Source organism: Populus nigra, chromosome 11 (genome assembly GCF_951802175.1).
Source record: "Populus nigra chromosome 11, ddPopNigr1.1, whole genome shotgun sequence".
NCBI lineage: Eukaryota > Viridiplantae > Streptophyta > Magnoliopsida > Malpighiales > Salicaceae > Populus > Populus nigra.
In genome coordinates, this window is record NC_084862.1 from 2,435,910 (window position 1) to 2,457,041 (window position 21,132).

At 31.8% G+C, this 21,132-nt stretch overlaps 2 protein-coding genes and 1 long non-coding RNA gene across 3 annotated transcripts; 1 reads left to right on the plus strand and 2 right to left on the minus strand.

Moving 5' to 3' along the window:
• Positions 1-2,041: 2,041 nt before the first annotated feature.
• Positions 2,042-3,498, minus strand: LOC133706241 (uncharacterized). Its single transcript, XR_009844472.1, has 3 exons — positions 3,031-3,498; positions 2,849-2,906; positions 2,042-2,608 (listed from the first exon to the last, which is right to left on the minus strand). It is a non-coding gene; the product is annotated as an uncharacterized LOC133706241 (long non-coding RNA).
• A 1,916-nt stretch (positions 3,499-5,414) lies between these two features.
• LOC133668518 (uncharacterized) lies at positions 5,415-8,352 on the plus strand. The gene is made up of 4 exons (XM_062088422.1): positions 5,415-6,045; positions 7,303-7,361; positions 7,742-7,923; positions 8,125-8,352. The coding sequence occupies exons 1-4, from the start codon at positions 5,880-5,882 to the stop codon at positions 8,195-8,197; spliced, it is 480 nt and encodes a 159-aa protein (XP_061944406.1). The 5' UTR covers positions 5,415-5,879; the 3' UTR covers positions 8,198-8,352.
• Positions 8,353-8,930: 578 nt separating this feature from the next.
• LOC133668519 (transcription factor bHLH153-like) lies at positions 8,931-13,977 on the minus strand. The gene is made up of 6 exons (XM_062088423.1): positions 13,496-13,977; positions 11,646-11,772; positions 10,679-10,744; positions 10,432-10,497; positions 9,655-9,702; positions 8,931-9,412 (listed from the first exon to the last, which is right to left on the minus strand). Exons 2-6 carry the CDS (start codon positions 11,742-11,744, stop codon positions 9,272-9,274), a joined length of 420 nt encoding a protein of 139 aa, XP_061944407.1. The 5' UTR covers positions 11,745-11,772; positions 13,496-13,977; the 3' UTR covers positions 8,931-9,271.
• Between the last annotated feature and the right edge of the window lie 7,155 nt (positions 13,978-21,132).

Genomic DNA, 21,132 nt, shown 5'->3' on the forward strand with positions numbered 1-21,132 from the left:
GAGAAAATAATAAAATATTTTAATCTTTAGATAATTTTAAAGGGAATTTGTATTCTTTCAAAGTACATTTATCTTTTAGTTATGATATTATAACGTTTTTTATACATTTGATTCTCTAGTATGCTTTGGCGTTCACTTTAGTTTTTTAGCAGCCTCTAATTTCATACACAGCAAAGGTGTTATTCGTTCCACTGAGGGAGAGTAGGCTTTGTAATATAAGTGAGAGTTGAACCTCAGAAAGATATCAAAACACTTCAAAAAGTGGAAAACCTTAGCGAAGGAGTGGGCATGGCTAAGATCCAGTCAGTGTGTATATATATTATTTGCTAATATGGATGGCATAATGATTCTTTTGTGGCTCATGTTATATCTAGAACTCCAAAAGCTGCTGCAAAGAGAGAAAGACATGATGATTGCTCATGTTGGATTAGATATTTCCTCCAGCACAGTAAAACCCTTTTCCAAATTTTACAAGAAATTTTGATATATAGTTTATGCAATCAGATTGCTTGTTTTGATAACTATTCAGAGCTCATCATGCCTAATCTCATGCATGTAACTCGCTTGAGCAATGCCCGTAAAACATCTCCACTCAAAAACTTTGTTGATTAAGCTATTAATACCCCGTTTAAGAGGGTAACTTCTGTTTTTAAATGTTTTTTAAGAGTATGTTTACCTTGAAAAAAATACTAAATTATGGAGTTGTGGGAGATATACAAATGGAGCAAACGAATATTACGAGAATATTACATTAAATTGGCTGGATTTCATGCTCTAGAACGAAAGAGTCATAAACTCCAGCTATGTTAATGGAGTTTGTGAAGAGATTTACTAATGGAGCAAACGAATAAGAGAAGAGGTGATTGATTCACACATACTTTTTTAGGTCAAAAAGGCACTACGGTTTCCAGTCATCTTTTGCTTTTGTACATTGTAGACCAGAGCATCATTTTGTCCACCTTGGATTGGAAATGTGATCCCCCACACCAAGAAGAAGAAGGAGGAGGAGGAGGAAGAGGAGGATATTTATAAAGGGATCACTAGTAGCTTCATAAGGTTCAGAACTTTACTGAAATTAAGGTCTTCGGTGAAAATACGTGCATCCAGTGTATGAAATGTGAAGCTATTTTTGAAGTTTTGTCCACCAAAATAAATGGCATGGAAGTTAATGATGCATGCGTTTCCTTTTCCTTTTCTTTATGAGTTCTAACCCTTTTCTTTAAGTTATCACATTCACATGAAAAGAAGGGTGCAGTTGCAGTGCAACAGAGGTACGTGTACGTGCAAAGTTCTGTCACCAATCAATTGCTTAGAACCACCTGAGCCCACACCAAAGCCTGCAATTTCTGAGACAAAATTTACCCCCCTCTCCTTTTCTGCTGCCCAAATTTTATCATTTACAGCCATTTTAAAGGGAATGTACACCAGAATATTTCTTGTTTTCGGTAATTTCTTGTTTTTGGTTTTGGTACAGATGTAGCTGTAAGAATGTGAGAAACAGCAGTTGATGATTGATCAGTAGTCGTAATTTTTAGATCACTTGATATTTTAGGCTTTGGGCCACAATTGCACTAGATTATGATCTTTAGATCCATGGAGATGATTTGAGCCATAGGAGAGGCGAACTACTATAGTTAAATTCACATCAATAAACTACTCAATCAAGTTCCAAATCTCTCCAGTTTACAACCCTCATCATGTTGTGCAGTTAAAAAAAAAAAAAGCTCGAGTTCTCACCCATCATGGCATATTTTCCATTTCTCCTTAGCCTACTTTCCTATTTAGGTTTCTGTGCTGTCATTTAAGCTCTTGCAATAATGATTTGCAGGCCTTCTTTTTGGTACAAAAGAAGAGGTGAGAGTTAGAGACTTTTTAGGAGGGAAAACACTAGTGTCAGTTGAGCTGTAATTCATTGACCTGCAAATAATTTGCAAGCTATGAACCAGATTTTCAGGCATATTATGATTTTCAACATTCATGGTCCTGACTCCTGACAGCTCCAAAGACAGCAGATTTTTCTATTGATACCTATGCATGCATGTATCAGAAATCTAAACTTTCATCTAGTCATTCAGATTCAATCAGAAGACAAGAATTGTATAATTGTATGGACTATGAAAATACTGACTATAATGAATTCTTACATCTTCACTTGAATCTCCAATTTGTTGCTGATGGAAGGTTACATCAGCAGCAGGCAATAGTCCCACTGTGCTTTCAATAATGTCAGGCACGTGAATAGCCCCACCAAAACAAGACATGGCGCTTTCAGGCATAACCAGATCTCCAGTGTTATATCCAGGAATATTTTGAGTTGCAGGATAAATAGCTCCTGATATCGCATCTCCATTTCCAGCAGAGAATGTAGGACTAGAAGCAGAGCTAGCCTGTGCATCACAAGCTGCAAGAAGCTCAAATTCTCTCGAGGATGAAAACTTGGAGGCATTCTTTGATATCACCATGTCAAGTTGATTCTTCAGCTTGCGAACCCGAAAATGCACTATTTCAATTTTCCAAAGGACATGCTCCAAGAATTTACACTCGATAAACAATTGGTCATTGTCAACGCCAGATTAATCATCGCCATCAGCATGTTGTTCTGTAATTGCTGCTCAAGATAACAAACAGCCAGCAACCAGTATTAATAATGATTACTTAAACCATGTCTATATAATTTGTTCCTAGGATAAATATCATAATATGGAATAAGAACACCATGCACCAATCTTTACTGGTAAATGGGGAGTACAGAACAAGAGAACAAAAAAGACGTGTAACATGAGAATCCACATGAATATACAAAAGATATGAAGAAGAAATAAAATCAATGTACAGCAAAACACTTTACCAGTATTGCTAAAATCATCTATCATGAGAAGTGCCCTCTGGATTGGATTTCTTGTTTTCTGCAATTTATCACAAAGTGAAGTCAAAGAATTTCAAGGGAAAAGAGAGAGAGAGCAAAGAAATTCTTAATGGCCTTTCTTCTACAACATTCATTTGAAAAGGACAAGGACTTTGAACAAAAACCTTCAAACGTAGATTGGTAAATTCCTGAATGTTTCCTCTGTTCACATGCTGCAATTTCTCTGGCATATTTTGATGCTTGAGACTCAATTTCTTTGATTTTCAATTGTATCCATTTGCAGCGCGCCACATTAGAGGATGAATAAAACCCCTCCAATGACTCGATAACTTCTTCTTCCTAGATGGGAGTAGAAGAAGTTGCATACCTGCTTTGTATTTTAGCACAAAGTTGCATGCCTGCTTTGAGAACACAACACAGTTCCACACACACCCCACAACGAAACTTGCCACAGCATGTAAAAAAAACATAAACAAAGTTGAAATTCTCCCCAAACAACCACATTACACTTGTACATTCACGTGTACAGCATAGTGATATCTGTGATAAACACGTGATCAAGCTATTTCACAAAAATTCATATGCTTTTTTAAAGCTGTGTTTGAATGATTAAGCCCATTAAGCTAAAGAAAGACTTTAACATGACAAGAAACAGAGCAAGCAGCCCATATATAGAGAAAGAAATAAATACCTCTGTGTATTGATATTTGCGGAGGGTTAGAGAGAGGTGGCCGAGAGAGGGGGAGAAAGAAAAATATTATTATTATTTTTGGTGTTCGAAAGTATAATAATAATTATTTTTAAAAGTAAATTGTTATTTAAAATTTTTTTAAAATAATAATTTTTAATATTAAAATGATTAAAAAAACAAAAACGAAGTTATTTTTCAGATTTTCATGAAATACTGTTTAGAATGCAATTATAAATAACATCTCAGTTTATATTAGATATCATGACACATGATATTTTTTAACTTAAAAATAAATTAAAATAATTTTTATTATTTTTAATATTCATTTATCAAAAAAAATGTAAAAATTTAATTTTTTTAAAGTAAAACACCCGCAAGAAATTATTGCAGTACAGAACACTTAAAATTAGTTGTAAACGTTAGAGATCTAAAGTAGTTGTTGTAATGTTTGAGTAAATTATGGTTTCATCCCCTTATTTTGATAAACTTTGTAACTTAGTCTCAATTGCTTAAGACCTCGTTATTTAGTTCCTTACCTTGTGTAGTTCTAATCCAGTGACCAACTTATTTTTTTATATATTTACACTCAAATTTATTTTCTATAAAGAAGATAATAGATTTTTATGGGTTAAAAATTGTTTGTTTATTTAATTTTATAGTGGGTGAGATTAGAAAAATTATTAATGGAACAATTATTACTAAAATATGTGATATCTCAGCACCTTATTGATGGATAACTGATAAACGGATTAAATATAATGTTTTAAAACATAGGGAGCATTTTATAATCACATTAAAAGTATAGGGATGAACATATAATTTTCCCTTCTTCTCATTCCATGCTTCCGGCGGCTCTATTGGTTTTAGCCATCTGGCTTGTTCTTATTGGATCAGGTGAGACTCCTATGTGGCCACACTTTCTTTTTTTGGCACAACCACAAGACCAAACTATCTTCCAAGTCTTTTTCTTTTTTTTTTAATTCCAAAATCTATAATACATTTTCTTGGTTCCGATGGGAATTATTATTTCTATACTAAAAAAAAATAGAATCATTACGCAGCTTCATTATTTATAAAAATTTTAGGAATTATTATAGATCTTAAATAGTGAAGCATCTTTCTTTCTTTTTTTCAATTCAGCCACTTAATATTTTCTATTTCCTTCCTTTTTATTTTAATTTGATTCTTTTTTTTGCATTTAATCTTTTTATTTTTCTTAATAATCATTTTGATTATTTTTGAATTAACCAAGTCGACTGAATCACTTCAAAGCAATTTTTACATGATTTAATTTTAAACTCGAGCTAAATATAAAAAAAAATCGAAATAATTTTTTTTTTCAATAGTTAAATTTGACCCTAGATTCAAGTCAAACTTTACTCGAGATATATAAATTGATATCATATAGATATATAATTATAATATTTACATTTTTTAATCTAGTGTAATATATACACATCATGATATTTACATAATATACATGTGTATATATTATATATTACTATTTTATTTTAGATTGAATAATAAATATTATTTAAATGATGAATACTTGAATCTCAATGAGTAGAATATAAACATCTAATTATTATTATTTTTATAATTAAAAGATAAGTTATGAATATAATAAAAACTCAACATATAAGTATCTAATATATCTCTAAAGATATAAAAAATTTAAATTAAATTACAATAAGCTGAGAACTAGTTTCCGTTTTTAAAAAATTAAAAACAATTACATAAATTTTATACATACAAGTATATCAACTTCAAGGTCCTTTGGAGGCTGGAGCCATAGATTTTTCATCCATCAAAGTGTTTACACCACAAATAGTTTCCTCGCAGTTGCAGTTGTTCATGGACCTTAAACCCAGACCATCTGGACATTTTTTGTTCTATACATAAATCACAACATGCAGTTGACAATCTGGTTTGATACCCATCATTGGTTGTGCATGAAGCATGGCACATCCTTAACCAAGCTCACTTGGACTCGTTAATGCCCAATGCTCTCAACTATATCAACTTTACATCTTGCGTGGACTGATCTTCAATTATCTTTGAATATTCGAATTTTTTTAGAAGAAGTCTAATTGCTAAAATGAAAAACTTTGGATAGGGGTTTCGCTCGAATCCGTTAAAATATAAACGTCATGTCGTCTCTCCCTCCACTCTTATCCGAGACGACGCCTTGTTTTCTACAGTGAACTCCTGAAAATTGGCACAGCAAAGCATCCACCCGCATCAAGATCAAATCCGTACCTTCGCTGATCTAAAAGAGTGAAACTTTGCACAAAATAGTTGGTAGGAAGTGAGATATTAGACATGAATGTGTATAAAGCTTGTGGAGTGTTGGTGTTTTTTACTTTTGTTTTACCAATTGTGAAATCAAAAGAGCAATTGAGTTCAAGAGAATGTGAGGATCTGGGATTCACAGGACTTGCACTCTGCTCAGATTGCAATACTTTAGCTGAGTATGTTAAAAACCAAGGTGAGTTGTAAAGACCCTTTTGATCTTTTATCTGTTTTTGCCTTTTTGGTCATAAAGTTTGTGTCTTTTTGGAATTTTTGGGGAATTGTGGTTATGCGTTTGTTTTGTTTTGGTTGTTTGTTTTTTCTTTCTTTGGTTTATTGGTTTCTGTGGTTTTGAAGGGTTGTTTGGGTTAAAACTTGGGATCTTGTGTGTTTTATGGAATGCAATTGGTGGTGACACCATGTGAGGAAGTTTATGTTTGTTTCTAGTTAATTAGTGATGGTGTTGGATTCTCAAATAGGTGTGTTTATTTAACTTGAAAGTGTGGAGAATTTAAGATTTTCCCTGTGTTTTTACCAAGTTCGATGAAAAAGAGCTGGCACTTCTTGTTGGGAGGAGATTGCCTTCTATGGATAGTGATGGCCATTTCGATTTTCTTTGACAATGTTGTTATGGATTGGTGAACTAGAGCTGTGAGAACTTTGCTTATGAAGTAGGGCGGCATAGATATTTGCGTGATGAAAACATGTTAATGGTTGAATGATTCTCCTCGTTGGTTTTGTTTTTGGTGTGGACGGATTGGCTGTTTAACTAATGTAGATGACTTATCTAGAACTCAGGACGCAAACAGTGCATATTGTTCTAAATGACTAGATCGTGCTATAGAAATTTGTTGTATGGGTGTTATGTCCACCAAAAAGCTTTATGTTAGCTTATTGTCTGCTCTGTTTCTTCAACTGAGATGTTGACATTACCATATGCATTATGCATTCCTGATGATAAAAGTCTGTGAACTGAAGTTATTGAGCTTTTGGGAGTCGAAAGACAAGACAGGATGAAGTATAGTGTGTGGTAGCATGCCCATGCCCATGCCATGACAAGCGAGGAGAATGAGAATTGTTAACATAATCTGATTTTAATATGAAACCACGCCTGGTGGAAAGATACTTATGTAATGCAATGTGCTTAACCCAAAAGGAGATCAAGGCAAAGTCCATAAGACCGGAACTGGTTATTTAAACCAGTGGCCATGCACAGTCTATTTCTTCTCCTTCTATAGCACTACACTAGCTGCTAACAGTCAGAGGCTGTCTTTTAGTTTATGGAGTTAAATGACGGGATACTTGACTTTGCTTTTATGGAGATAAAGTGACTAAATTTAAGATATTGTACTTATTTATTGGACTCAACCTTTCGGATGGGCATGATAATGTAGAAGTCTGTAATATTGCCTTGTGGCTACAAGAAGTTTTAACGCTAAAGTTTTGGTTGCAGAGTTGGTGTCTGACTGTTTGAAGTGTTGCACAGAGGATTCTGATGATTCCATAAGCAAGGTAGGTATTATATTGAGGGTAAAATAATATTTGAAGCTCAAATAAATGTTTTGAATTTCCCTCGGGCACCTTTTTTTATAATTTCATGACTGCACTAATCTCTCATTTCTAATTCAATTTCAAAAGGCCCATGATTGGAATGGACTATGGATAAAATATGGTCAATTGTATCCTTGGATGAATAAAGAACAGATTTCTAGGTCTTTGTTTCCAGTTTTTAATGGACATGCAATTGTGAACGACTCCAGCTTTGAATGCTAAACAAGTTTACTGCCTACTTTTGTATGTGCATGCACACATACATGTATATGCAAATATCAAAGAGAACACTAAGTTTCTCCTTCTTATTGGAACTGAAAGATGTATTTAAATTGCTGCAGATTACCTACTCTGGTGCAATAATAGAGGTTTGCATGAGGAAATTGGTTTTCTATCCTGAAATTGTTGGTTTCATTGAAGAAGAGAAGGATCAATTTCCCACCGTTAAAGTCCAATATCTTTTCAATTCTCCACCAAAGTTGATCATGCTGGATGATGAGGGTCAGCATAAGGAAACCATTAGGTGAGCTGCTTTTATTATGTATTATACTTTTACTCCTGCATGACAATAGGTGAAATATTACAGAAATTTGCTTTGATGTCCATTTGGCCTTGAAAATAACATGAACCTTGTGTAATCATCTTTCATATTTGCATTTCAAGAAAAATAATGAAGTTCTATTGGCTTCTGTACTGAGAATTTCTACTGTTATTTTACTTGCAGAATTGACAATTGGAAACGTGAACACGTGCTTCAGTTCTTGCAGGAGAAGGTTAAGCCTGCTTCAGCAATCTAAGAGAGAGGCATTTTTTCCCTTGATAAAAAGTTTCTTAATTCAATGCTGATATGCCTGTATCTTAAGTATTTGTTTGGATTCGTAAACTAACTTGGAGCAATATGTGTAGCGTGATGAGCAATGTTAGTTTCCTTCTGCCCCCCTTTAAGATTCCATTTGACAGAGTGGCTCGAAATGATGGTTTATGGTGAGGTCATGCTTTTAGAGCATCCAATGTGGGTGGTGGGTGCCCTGCTTTGAGAGCATCCACAAACGCATCCCCGTGAACACATATTTTTGTTGTCATGAGAATTCAGTTCATTTTGGAATCCATCATTGCAATTCAGGATCTCAGCTGAGCTGAGAACCAGGCCATTGAACTTATTGTTCGTCGCTTAATGCTTAAAACTGGAGGAGAACCTACTTGTCAAGTTTCTGAAATTCCAACATGTAGCCTGGCTTCGTGACTTTTAGTTTTGCAGTTGCAAGCATGCAAGCCGAAGCCGTCAATTTTTTCTCTCTTCTACAAAATCACCGAAGTTACAACCATACAGGCACGATCTGGTTTTCCACAGTGGTTCAATCTTATGCTCAGGTGAGAGTTTCGGGACTCAAATCACCCCCACCATACATGGTTGGGATTAAATTACACAAAAAATAGTGCAAAAGAAAATTTGGAAGTTAACAGCACACGTTTCTAGTTGACAACAGAAGCCTGCTAGATCGAACTTTCAAGGAAAAGGCAGGGAAAATCTAAACCATAAATGCCTCCCCATATATTTGATTAATCCTCTGTTAATGTTTATTGTACATCTTAGGTTTGTAAATATACATTTTGCTAATCGGGAAATACATATACCGTTGCCTTGTCATCACTTAAAACTAGAATAGGGACTTGACATTTTACATCATTCAGAGCTTGGCTAATATAACATACGAAGCTCCATTTTTCCGATGTTGAATTCTGTTACAGAGTTGCATCTGCTGGACAAAACTTTGTCACGCTTCCCGAATGTTGGTTACCCTTAACGCCACCTTATCTAGAAACTTGAAACAACCTTCAAGTTGCTGAGCTAAACTGTGTCAATGAAATTGTTAAATAGACTTATTACATTTGGGAGAAGGGCTCTTGATGGGGGCCCAGATATCTGCACCATTGCTACGAGCAATGCCTGCAGTGTAAGAGATTGGTACAAGACATAAACCTTTGCTTTCTAGACTGTGTTGCCCTAACCCCTGCACAGCAGCACAAGTAATCAAACCCGGCTGTAAATTTCAATTAAGGATGCTTTTTTAATGGTGCAATGGTTTAAAAACATAATAGCATTTTCAATGGGGGCAGTGGCATGTTTTCAAGGGGACCACATGCAACTAGTTTTTGGAAGTATCAGGAAAATGCACTTCAAACGACATTGCTCTCGAGAAGTAAAGTGTGTAATAGGAAAATGTCATGTAATCTAGGTCCAGCTCATGCTCACCTGCATTTGTGCTGTCGATGTACCTTGGAGGTATGGAGCACTCAACACCTGAAACCACCACAAAAAGGTCAAGTTTAAATGACAAAATAGTCATGTTAATGTTCAAACAAAGGTGCAGACATGCAATGATTCCACGACTGCAACGTTCGACAGTTCTAAAACTACAATAATGAGAAATTAACATCCTATCACCACCATTTCTTAAACTACAAATTGTATTTGCAACAATATTAAAAAAAAAAAACATATTTTTAGCATTATCAGATACTCAGTCTTAGCCATCAAACTTGCACAACGAAGCAGCAATAACAAAAGCTTACCATAGCCATCTCAAAGTAACAAGTTAAAAAAAGGGTAAGAGTTGTCTATTATAACCTAAATCAATGGAAAGCAACAGTTTATTTTGTGGGGGTACTATTTTAAGATGACATGTCTTCAAACAGAGATTGGAGCCCCAATCACAATAGCTCGCAGGTCAGATATTGAAAACAAATCTGCTTATTCAACACACCATTGCATATGCTTGATGCTTCCACAAAAATTGCAATATGTAGAACCTATTTAAGAGCTCAATATTACATTTTGCAAGTCAAAAGTGTTTCAGGGGGGAAAATTCCCTCATTTTGCAAGCACAAGGTTTCACCTTACTAATTTCCATTTCATTTAGAGTCCAGCTTGTGAATGCATTTCCAGATTGCAAAAGTACTTCAAGAACAAGCAAGCTGACAGAATAGTGTGCAGGGCAAAAAATAAGCAAGAGAAGGCCAAAATCCAAACCTGAACTTGTTCATGAAGGAACCGTATGTATTCCATCGCCTCCATAAGGACAGATGCAGTATCAGTCTGCATTAAATGGTAAAGGTCTTAAAATGACAATCATTCAAGACAATAGATGATGTGTGAGGAAAAATAATATAATAAATTCCCCTGTCAAATCTTAGAGGGGCCATCTACACAATTATTAAAACGCTCATGCAAGCTATAAAATGGTTTCTTATTAACAGAAAAAAGTTGTCATCTGTACCTTTCCATACGGTGAAACAAGCTGCTGCAGAGCTACGATGCGTTCCCCAAGTTTCTCTTTTCGTTCCTATTACCAATTCGAATAAGGCACACATGAGCACTAAATCTTTTACAGTGGATTAACTTGACCAGCAATATAATCCCTTTAGGAGGAGATATTAGATTTAACTCAGGGACTCTGGGTTTGCAGGATGTCAACAAGCACCAAGGTCTGACAATCTGCTTCTTGGTGCATCTTGACCTACTTTGAGTGAAAATTTAACCACATGACCACCATAGAAAATCACTAAAGCACCCAAATGCTTTGCCTAACAAATACCTCCAACTAAAATTAAACTGTCTCAGCTAAGCGATTTCTGTGTATTAGGCTTGATTAAAAAAACTTATCCAAAAGTACTTTCTTCCCTGTTTTGAGTAACCACGCTCCAATTTAGAATTGTCTCGTTGCTGGAAAAAATTGGGGGTGTAACTTCAAACTCCACCAACAGTATTAACTAGGCACTTAAAGAGAATGGCTTGCCTAACTGCAGAATGAAAACTTAGGCATAGACTGTATGGCAGACAAGAATATTAAGAAAAGTAACATTTGATGAGGACCAAAAGGGGCACGTAAGTCTAGATAGAGAATGCCAGAGGATCCATGAAACTGGCCACATTTTTTTTTTTGGAATTGGCTATGACGTAGGTTAGATAGAGAAGGCAAGCATCCATGAAACCGACCACCTGTTTTTTTTTTTCTTTTTTTGAAATTGGCTTTGTCGTGGGTTTAAATAGAAGAGGGCAATGCCAAACTATCCGTGAACTGACCACATAGATTTTGGAAATGACTTTCTTAAGCCAATAATTCAAGTTAATATTGGTAGTCATCCTTCATCCATTACACTCGGTAAACATGTCAAAGAAATGAGACAGGTGCTGTATTCACAACAGGAGATAAGTGCAGGAAAAAGATGATAGGGAGGAAAAACCTTGGTGGAGATAGAAAAATCAGCCTTGTGTCTTTTAGTTGCAAGAGAAGTGAGAGTGCCATGGTCAACTGAGCAAGGGCTTCTCTTGTTTTCCATCATCTTCAAACACTTCTATCCCTTACTCTCCCTAAATGAAATAGTAAGGAAATTAGCATGTGCAATTAAAGATGAAGGAACCCAATTAGGATGTTTGCAGCAACTTTGCCACTGAGATATAGCATTATATCTAAAAGAAAAGGATAGAGAGTAATCATCTGAACTCATCCACTAGCCACATATAATCACAAAAGGGCCAAACCAGAAGAGCACGTCAATCAAATTGACTAGTCTTTCTTACCATGCATGTTCACTAAACTCAGCTGCAGATTAGTACATTCAAAATGTTGAGTATCATTGTATTTATAATTATAGCACTGTCATTTCATACTTATTTCCCACACCAGTATCCTTTTTCATTTGACATTATTTAGAAAGAAAAATATGCTCCTTTTGCAGACAAGAAACCCGGTAACAGACAGTTTTAGATCTAAATATGTTGTTATACCAATAGTTGACATTTCACTTCTAAATTCCTTGATCAGAATTTTACATCATGACCAGCAATTAATGACCCATATGAAATTTTTTACTTTCCATTATAAGAACTATCTCCGTACTGACATTTCTTTCGAAGGAAAAAACAGACAGATGAAACAATTGAGACTCCCTAAGAGTACAGATTTATCGTTGAAAATCAATGCCTACGTCAGGAGGATGGTTTTGTTTTATCATTTGTGATGTAGGACTGCCAGTCCAGGGATCCTCCCCCAATGAGCACAGGGATCAAGCAACCACTGGGAAACTAATAGCAGAACAGCTGCCTATAGAAACAGAAAATTTGGTTGACCAACCAAAAGATCTATTTTTATTAAAAGAAGCATCCAAGAAAGAACACAGCCATTATAGACCCACCATTGAGCTTAGTGTTAGTCTCAGTATGACATAAAATATACACGGCTGTTACACAAGGTGCGCACATCAGGGGGGAATTCAATGCAATGTTAATGTTTTGTTATCATAAAAAAGAAAAAAACACTGTTTTCGCCAGAGATTAACCATCGATTAGAAGCTTGTGACATAATAATATATGCATCTGCTTATCAAACAAATGTCCTCTCCATAATTAAATAATTGGGTGCACAGACAGACAACAGTTCCATGAATCAATGAAACACGCAATCAATTACTTATAGTTAAAATATTAACAACAAATAAGAAGAGCACACAATCAATTAACAAAATCCTTACCATCCACCAATTTTTTTTTTTAACTGGCAAGAATCCATCATTTGATCAATCACCCCAAATCAGATAAACTAATCCAAAGGCTAAAAATTGCACCAAATAAAATCAATCAGCAAAGAACACGGACGTTATTGAATGATTTATTATAATGATTTTGAAAATGCGATAGGGAACAAACCCAACTTTAATAGTAGAGGATTTCTTCCGGACCCACCAAATAGCATAATATTCAAACCATGCATGAATGTAAATATAACCTACCCTTCCATCCACTTATATTTAATACCAGCATAACTGCTTACTGCTACTAAATTCCATAGATGTGCCCAAGAATCCCGAATAATAGAAATCTAAATGACCCAGTAAAAAAAAAAGCACTTCGAATACAAAAACAAAATAATTAGATGATTTGGTGCATGAAAGGAACAAACTTTTAAGACCACTTATCGCAATAAAAATGAAATATTTGGCACCTCTGCTTGATAATAGTTCATTGATAAGTAAAACAAGTAAGTTACACCAATTACGAAAATAGAAAGAGAGACATGGATAAGATAGAAACTCACCGAGAAAGCAGAGAGAGCATTGCCAGTGGAGCTCAAAATGAAATCTTTAAACCTTGTAGAGGAAGCCCTTGAAAACCCACCTCCAAAATCACTCTAAATTCAACAAAAGCTAAGTAAAAGCCAACAAAAATGGCTTTAATCGCAGTTTTTGTCAACAAACAAATAGCCCAAAAAACCTTTATTGGGGCGTCTTAAAGCTAAAAACTTTACTTCCGGTAAGCAAACAAGCTCTTTTTTATTTTTGACAAAGCAGCACGAAAATCAACAGTCAATCACCAAAAAGGGTGGGGCTCTCAAGAATAACAGAATGATGAGTCTATGTCATTTTCAGAGCTAAAAGAGACTGAAACGAAAACTTTGAAGAAGGTGGATGGCTTGGTTGATGAGTTGCAGAAACTATGAAAGGAAGGGTGTGGAAAGTTGGGGGAGGCTGAGAGAGGTTCTGAAAGTGGTTTTATAAGGTTTTGGAAGTAATAATAAATGTTTGAAGAAACAAACACTCATTGAAATACTTTTACATGTTTCCTTTCTTGTTTTTTTCATATGTGACAGCTAATATCCAACCATGCCAGAGATAGAGATCGATTTGTATAGTTTAAGAATATATTTTTGTTCATAGTTAGATATTTTTTATTTAAAAATATATTAAAATAATATTTTAATAAATTATGATTTCACTGGAATATTAAACATGCTTTGAGTTTTTATTTAAATTATTTTCTTAAATTAGTTTTAATTAACTTGTAAATTAGTTTAATTATTTTTATCATAATCATTACTATTAAATCTAGCCATCAACTTCTAATTTAGTTTGGATTAAATTTCAAATTAAACCAAATAAAAATTAATTTAACATAATCTTGCTAACTTAGTAGATAAACTTGTTATTCATTTAACTTGTTTAAAATTATATTTAATTTTTTATAAAAATTAAAATAATATTATTTTAACTTAAAAAAAACTTCAAAGATCATTCTTTTGAATTGACTTGGACTTTTAATTTATTTATTTGGGCACTTTGAGGGAAAATAAGTTTTTGATGGAACCAATTTATCATTTCAGTCAACATTTAAAAGATGATATGTTTTATGTCTTAACAATAGAGAGATAATTACCGGTATGTTCTAATTAATTTGTAGGTAAAATTACACGACATTTCGGAAAATAATTCAGGGCTGGGTTTCCTCGTATAATTCGGGGCAAGTATTAGCCTTTGAAAATGCCTGTTTACCAAAATTAAAGGTAAGTTGAGAAAAATCACTATCAATTCCAAAAAAATATGTAATTCAAAATCTTTAAATTTTTATAAAATATAATGTGAAATTTATTGGAGTGACATTGCTCTTATTTTTTTTAAAAAAAAAAACTTTTATATATTGAATGAGTAGATCCATGGAGGAGTTTTTTTTAGGTAAATGGATATTTTTTTAATTTTTATCGTTTTATGTTTTTTTCTATATGTGTTTTTCCTAATTTTTTTCTTTTTTATTAGTCTTATTAAAATTTTATAGTTTTTTTTATTTATTTATATAAGGTTATGATAGTTTTTTAATAGGTGGAAACATGAATGAATACAATTAAATATTACGAGAGTCTCTATGTAATTATGATGTTATTTATATTTAAAAGTTTTGACATGTAACAAATATTTTTATTTTTATTTGCTACATGCAGTAAAACAATCATGACAAGAAGAGAGCCCAGCGATTATCGGTAGTTATTTTGTTTTGTTGTGTGATGCATGATAATATGGTTATAAGAGAGCTTAACATTTTTTTGTGGTTATTTTGTTTTACTATGTGTTATGTTGGCTATAAAATGTTGTAGAACATGATGTGTCGGTTTACGAGAGCAAGGAAAGGTTCTTTCCTGTAAAAAGGATGTCTAGAAACTATTGCGAAGTTTTTATCTATGTTAATTATTGTCATCTGAAATCTCTAAGGTGAGACTCCCAATAGGTCATTTACACAAAGGTGTTCGCTCAATAGTGTTATGTCAGGACCCAAGATGAGTTGGCTCATACAAAGATATCAGAAACTTAAAATGTGATGGTCAACACACAAAATAATATTATTGATAGAGGATAATTCTTAACCGAAGACTGAACTCAATAACGAGTTTCTTCTAAGTTCTAACTCGAGGAGACAACCATATGAGTTTTTTTGGAGAAATATATTTTATTTTTATTTTTATTTCTGTATTATTTATCATGATGCTTTTCTATATTTCTTTTCCTATTTGAAATGAACATTTTTCCTTGTTTATTTTTTTTATCCAGTATTATTAAGTTTTTTTGTTTTTTTTTATAAAAGTTTGTAATAATATTTTGAAAGGTGATAATATGAACGAGTAAAAACAATTATTTTAAGAGTTTCACTATAAATCTAGTATTCTTGATTTGAGATTTGTTATCTAACAAATCTAGTTATTCTTCACTTTTATTTGTATCAAGTTTATAGTCCAAAGTTATTAAACCTAGCACGAGCTATGACTCGGCTAAAGGTTTTGATTGTGGATTAAATAAGTTAAATCATGTCAATTTAAAATGATATTATTTCAAGATTAAAAAATAAAAAAAATAAAAATATGGTTTGGTCTATAAAGATGCTCGGTTTTAATCAAATCAATTTTCACTAAATGTTTTTAACCCACCCATGCCTGGTTTCGAGTTAACTAGATATAAAATTGTACTCAACACGGTTTAACAAGAGTCCCTAGCAGTAAAAGAATTAAATAAACTCTCTTAATGAAAATTTTCCACATTGCTCAAGAAAAAAAAAATCTTCGAACGGATCCTACGTAAACGTCAAAGAATGGTAATTAGCACAAGCCCGATTCAATCCTAAATCAGCAATTATTAGTTAAGAAGTCCTAATTAACAACGAACTTAGTCTTTCTAACTAGTCATCCATAACTCTATTATCAGTATTTTCTTCTTACACTAAGTAGTAAATAACATAGTTATTCAAGTTAGGTTCACACAAAAACTTCAAAAAACCAAGTTTAAAAAAAAATAAAAAAAGTTAATTTGATTTGATTCCATTATTCTGGTTAATCCAATCAAAAGTTAAATTTATTTTTAAAAAATAATATAATATTAATTAATATAAGTTAACTCGATGTATTCATAATCTAGAACTTGAAATGTTTATGTATCGATTTATAATACATGACAGAATGTCTTTGTTTTTATATTTAAAAAAGATTTTTCAAGATTTTTTTAATTTTTTTATTATTTTAAATTATTTTAATGTACTGAGGTTAAAAATATATTTTAAAAAATTATAAAAAATATTACTATTTTAATATATTTTTAAATAAAAAATACTTTAAAAAACAAAAAAAAACAATTTCAAACTATACTTAAATTAAAAAAAAAAAAAAGAAACAGTAGCACGGAGAAAACGACATTTTCATCTAACATAAAAAATGACCATTTATAGATTTAAAAAAGAAAAAGAAAAAGAAAAGTTTGAATTATCAACCTCTGTGTTCTTGTCATAGTCCCTACTCCATAGACGAGACTTCCTTAGCTCGACAACCTTGCAGCCTCCCTATGAATATGGGGTCTTGGAAGTTCCCCCACCAAGGTACTACTAGTGGTACTTTATGTTCTCCTAGCTCAATCAAGGATTCTTTGATAATAATAAAAAAATTAAGTATTGTTAGGATTTGTAATCCGTGATCTGTTTTCACAAGACTAAATTTATTCAATTTAAGTTGATTAATAATTAAATATAGATTTTATATCAAGTAAGTAATTACAAACTCGAAAAATAAAATGAACATGCATATGGAGCAATAAAAAAAAAATAAACTATACCATGATACAGGATGTAAATGCAAATTGTATTTCAAGATTCATCAATCATATTATTGGGTGTTTATGCACTTTAACACCAAGGCTAAGTGAATTTAATAAAGCTTACCCCCTTTCTCTTCACATGCAATCTAAAATAACTAACATGCAATCTAAAATAACAACAAAGAAGATAAAACAAATTGAAATTTATTTTTATATCGAGAAAAATATTTTTAAAAAAATAAATTATTTTTTTGTTCATGATTTTAAAATGATGGTAATTGAACAAGAAAATTTATATTTTTTTTACCATGAAAGTGACAGAGGTGGTTGCGACAATGATGTTAGTGATAGTTCTGGCTATAGTATCGACAGTAATAACAATGATGATATTAATAATAGTAATCATGGGTAGATGAATTATTGTGATAGTAGTGACAATGATAATTATGATGAAAAGAATGTTTGGAAATGTGATAGCATTTGCTTTTCAAAATGTTTTCATTAAAAAAATATATACTTTTTATAAATATATTATTTTTGTTATCAACATATCAAAACAATCAAAAAAATATAAAAAATAATTCAAAATAATTTTTTTCAAATTTTAACAAAAAAAAAACAGAATAAAACCCACTCTCAAATACCTCTAGAATAATAATTGTTTTAATAATAAAGCAGCGACAATGATGACGATTGGCAATGCAGGTGAGTTGCGGTGATCATAATAGTGTTAGAAATGATAGTAAATAATGGTTATTGTTGTGAGGGTTAAAAGTTAAAACTATGTTGATAAAATGATATTATTTTAATTTTTTAAAGCTAAAACGATGTCAAGTAAAAAATTAAAGAAAAAAATAAAATTAGATTTTAAATAGATCACAAATTGACTCATCAAGCGGTCATAATCAATTTTAAATTGATATTTCTTTAACATATAGTAGTGATAAAGACATATCAACTAGATAGATCAATTCAAGTTTAATAATTTTGACATATTTCTCCGCTATATTTAATTTCTATTTAAAAATTAATATGAAAAACAGCACAAAAAAAAAACATAATAAAGGTTTTTTTTTCTAAGTAGCACACTAGGAAAATAAATTTGAGGAAATAGTACAATCAAAAACTTGCATGGAGAAAAAACATAATTTGAAGAGTCTCGGGTGTATACAATTTTATTAAAATTTCTTAAAAGCCATTTTAGATTTAGAATTTATCCAATTTTGTTTACTGTACTATTTTTTTTATATATATAAAAAAACCTCTAAATAAAGTTTATATTGGCGGGAAATCACTGTCAGAGCAGTTTCTACGTTTTCAGGTAGATGTTTCTGACGGTGGATCCCACTTGTCTCTTTAACACGATCCTGTACCTTTTCTTACACTCCTGCCTACACACCCACGAAATACACTCGCTTCACTGGCCAAATACGTGTCTGTGTTGCACGTGGCATGTTATTACTTGCTCGTGTCCTGTCAGCATGTCTCCGATGGAAAACTACAGTGTATGGAGTTCGTGCTCAAACAGATTTTGGGTTGTAGGATGGCCCCACAAAAGACACAGCTAAACTGAACGCAAAAGTCTACGTTCTGGTCATACGTGGGACCCACACGGTTTTCTGTTTGTCTGATTATACTTGGATGGATACATTGTCAAACTCGAGTACGGTCACACCTTGCATAATAGTTCTTTTTTTAATGTTGGATTCAGCTACTAAAGATTAATTATTATTTTTTTCATGTTAGTACATAGTTTATACATAATTAAAACAATTATAAGTAAAGAACATGTTGGATCAAAACAAATATTTTTTTAATAATAAATGGAGTATAAGTTAGAATTCAAGACTCAGAAATTTACTTCTTATTAAATTAAAAACTTGACTCAATTTTTTTTAAATTTTTTTATTTAAGTCAAAATTCATTTCTAACTAAATACATCCATGGCCTTTTTCACGTGTTAAAAATTAAGGAACAAATTAAATCAATCTGTGAAAAAATCATACTGAACAGAAATTGAATTTCCACAATATATTCATATAATACTTGTCATAAATGACTAAGATATGCTCATTGGGCCGAAAACTATATTGTTTGATTATCGTTTTCTTTCATTTTCCTTGATTTTGTTTTTTTAAATGATCTACGAAAGTGAGAGTTGGATTGATAGTTCGTGGGTCATCATCGTTGACCGAGAAGGCATGACCGTCGGATAGAGTCGTATAACAGTGAAGCCATCGGAAATCATGGCAGAAATCATGGGTTCCTGTGTCTTGTGAGCTCGAATGAAAAGGACAGAAAATCTTGAAAATTGCACGGATCTTGTTCATAGAATATAATGAAAACCATTCACATTCACAATAATTCAGGTAGGGGTATTTAGTAGTATAATAGTGATGATTTTTTTAAATATATATTTTAAAATTATTTTTAAAATTAGAATATCAAAATGATACAAAAATATTAAAAAAATATTAATTTTTTAAAAAATATTTTTTAAAAAAATATTTTTTAAAAATAAACATACCCTTATTATTGAACCACAAGAATAAACACATTGTTCATCAATTATTTAGCTAAATATTTGAATGTAAAAGATCCTTGTCAGGCATAGCCAAGTTTCTTGCATCCTCATTCTAAAAAAATCCATTGCTTTCTTGAATCGGTTTCCCATTTCATCGTAGAAAAAGGAATTACAACAAAATTTACATTAAAATTCCATACAATTTGGTTTGTTAGCTCATAGATGATAGAATGTAACGATAAATGATTGATCTCTTGTAAAAAAAGAAAAAAAAATCAAGTTTAAAAAATAGCAATCAATTTTGAAATAAAATGGAAAATAAAATAGCAATCAATTTTGGAATAAAATGTCAATTTATTGATATAGTTTCTACATGTTCCAAAGATGATTATCGCCTCGAATTATTAACTCTACGTTTTCAGCATTTAGGTTTAGATTAGACAGATCTCGAGGTTAATATTTTTAAGTTCAATTTTATTCTTTTTCATAAGCATGTTCTACCAACCTCAATAAATCAATTTTCTTTCACCGACTTCCATTCTAATCACACGATATTATTTATTTCTCTGAATTTTAGTGCCCCTTTTAACGAGTTATTTTTTAGAATATTTATTTTTAATATTAGGATATTAAAATAAAATAAAAACATAAAAAAACTTATTTGAAACAAAGAATAAATAATTTTTTTTATTTTTTTAAAAGTATTTTTAAAATAAAAAACAAAAGGTTTTAATATTTACCTAGTGCTTAAAAAAAGACAAAATCAAATCAACTCACTCTATTTCTTTGCTTTTGTTTTTTTCTTTAAAAATATATGGTGGTTAAATAATGTCAAACGTTGATGGGGTCAACATCTACCTTTAGAGTTCCAAAAGGTTTCTCGAATGTGCAAAAATCATTTTCAAGGCACAAGATTTTTTCCAACAAAGCAACCTACCCCTCGTTTCTTTCTTTCTCTCTCTCTTTTTTTTTCATTTTCTTAATGATTATGGCAAGATACCTTCATTCATTTTTAATTTGTTTGAAAATATAATTGTGGTAGTTTTCAAAGTATTTTTTACTCAAAAATATATTAAAATAATATATTTTTTATTTTTTAAAAATTATTTTTGATATCAGCGCATCAAAATGATCTGAAAATATTAAAAAAATATTAATTTAAAATAAAAAAATAAAACTTTTTATTTTTTCAAAAATATTTTTAAAATACAAGAACAAACAGGAAAAAACATACACGTAATATCTTCTTCTTGTACGCATAATTCTGAGTAGGAATCATATTATTTAACGAGGTTTGACAAAATTGCC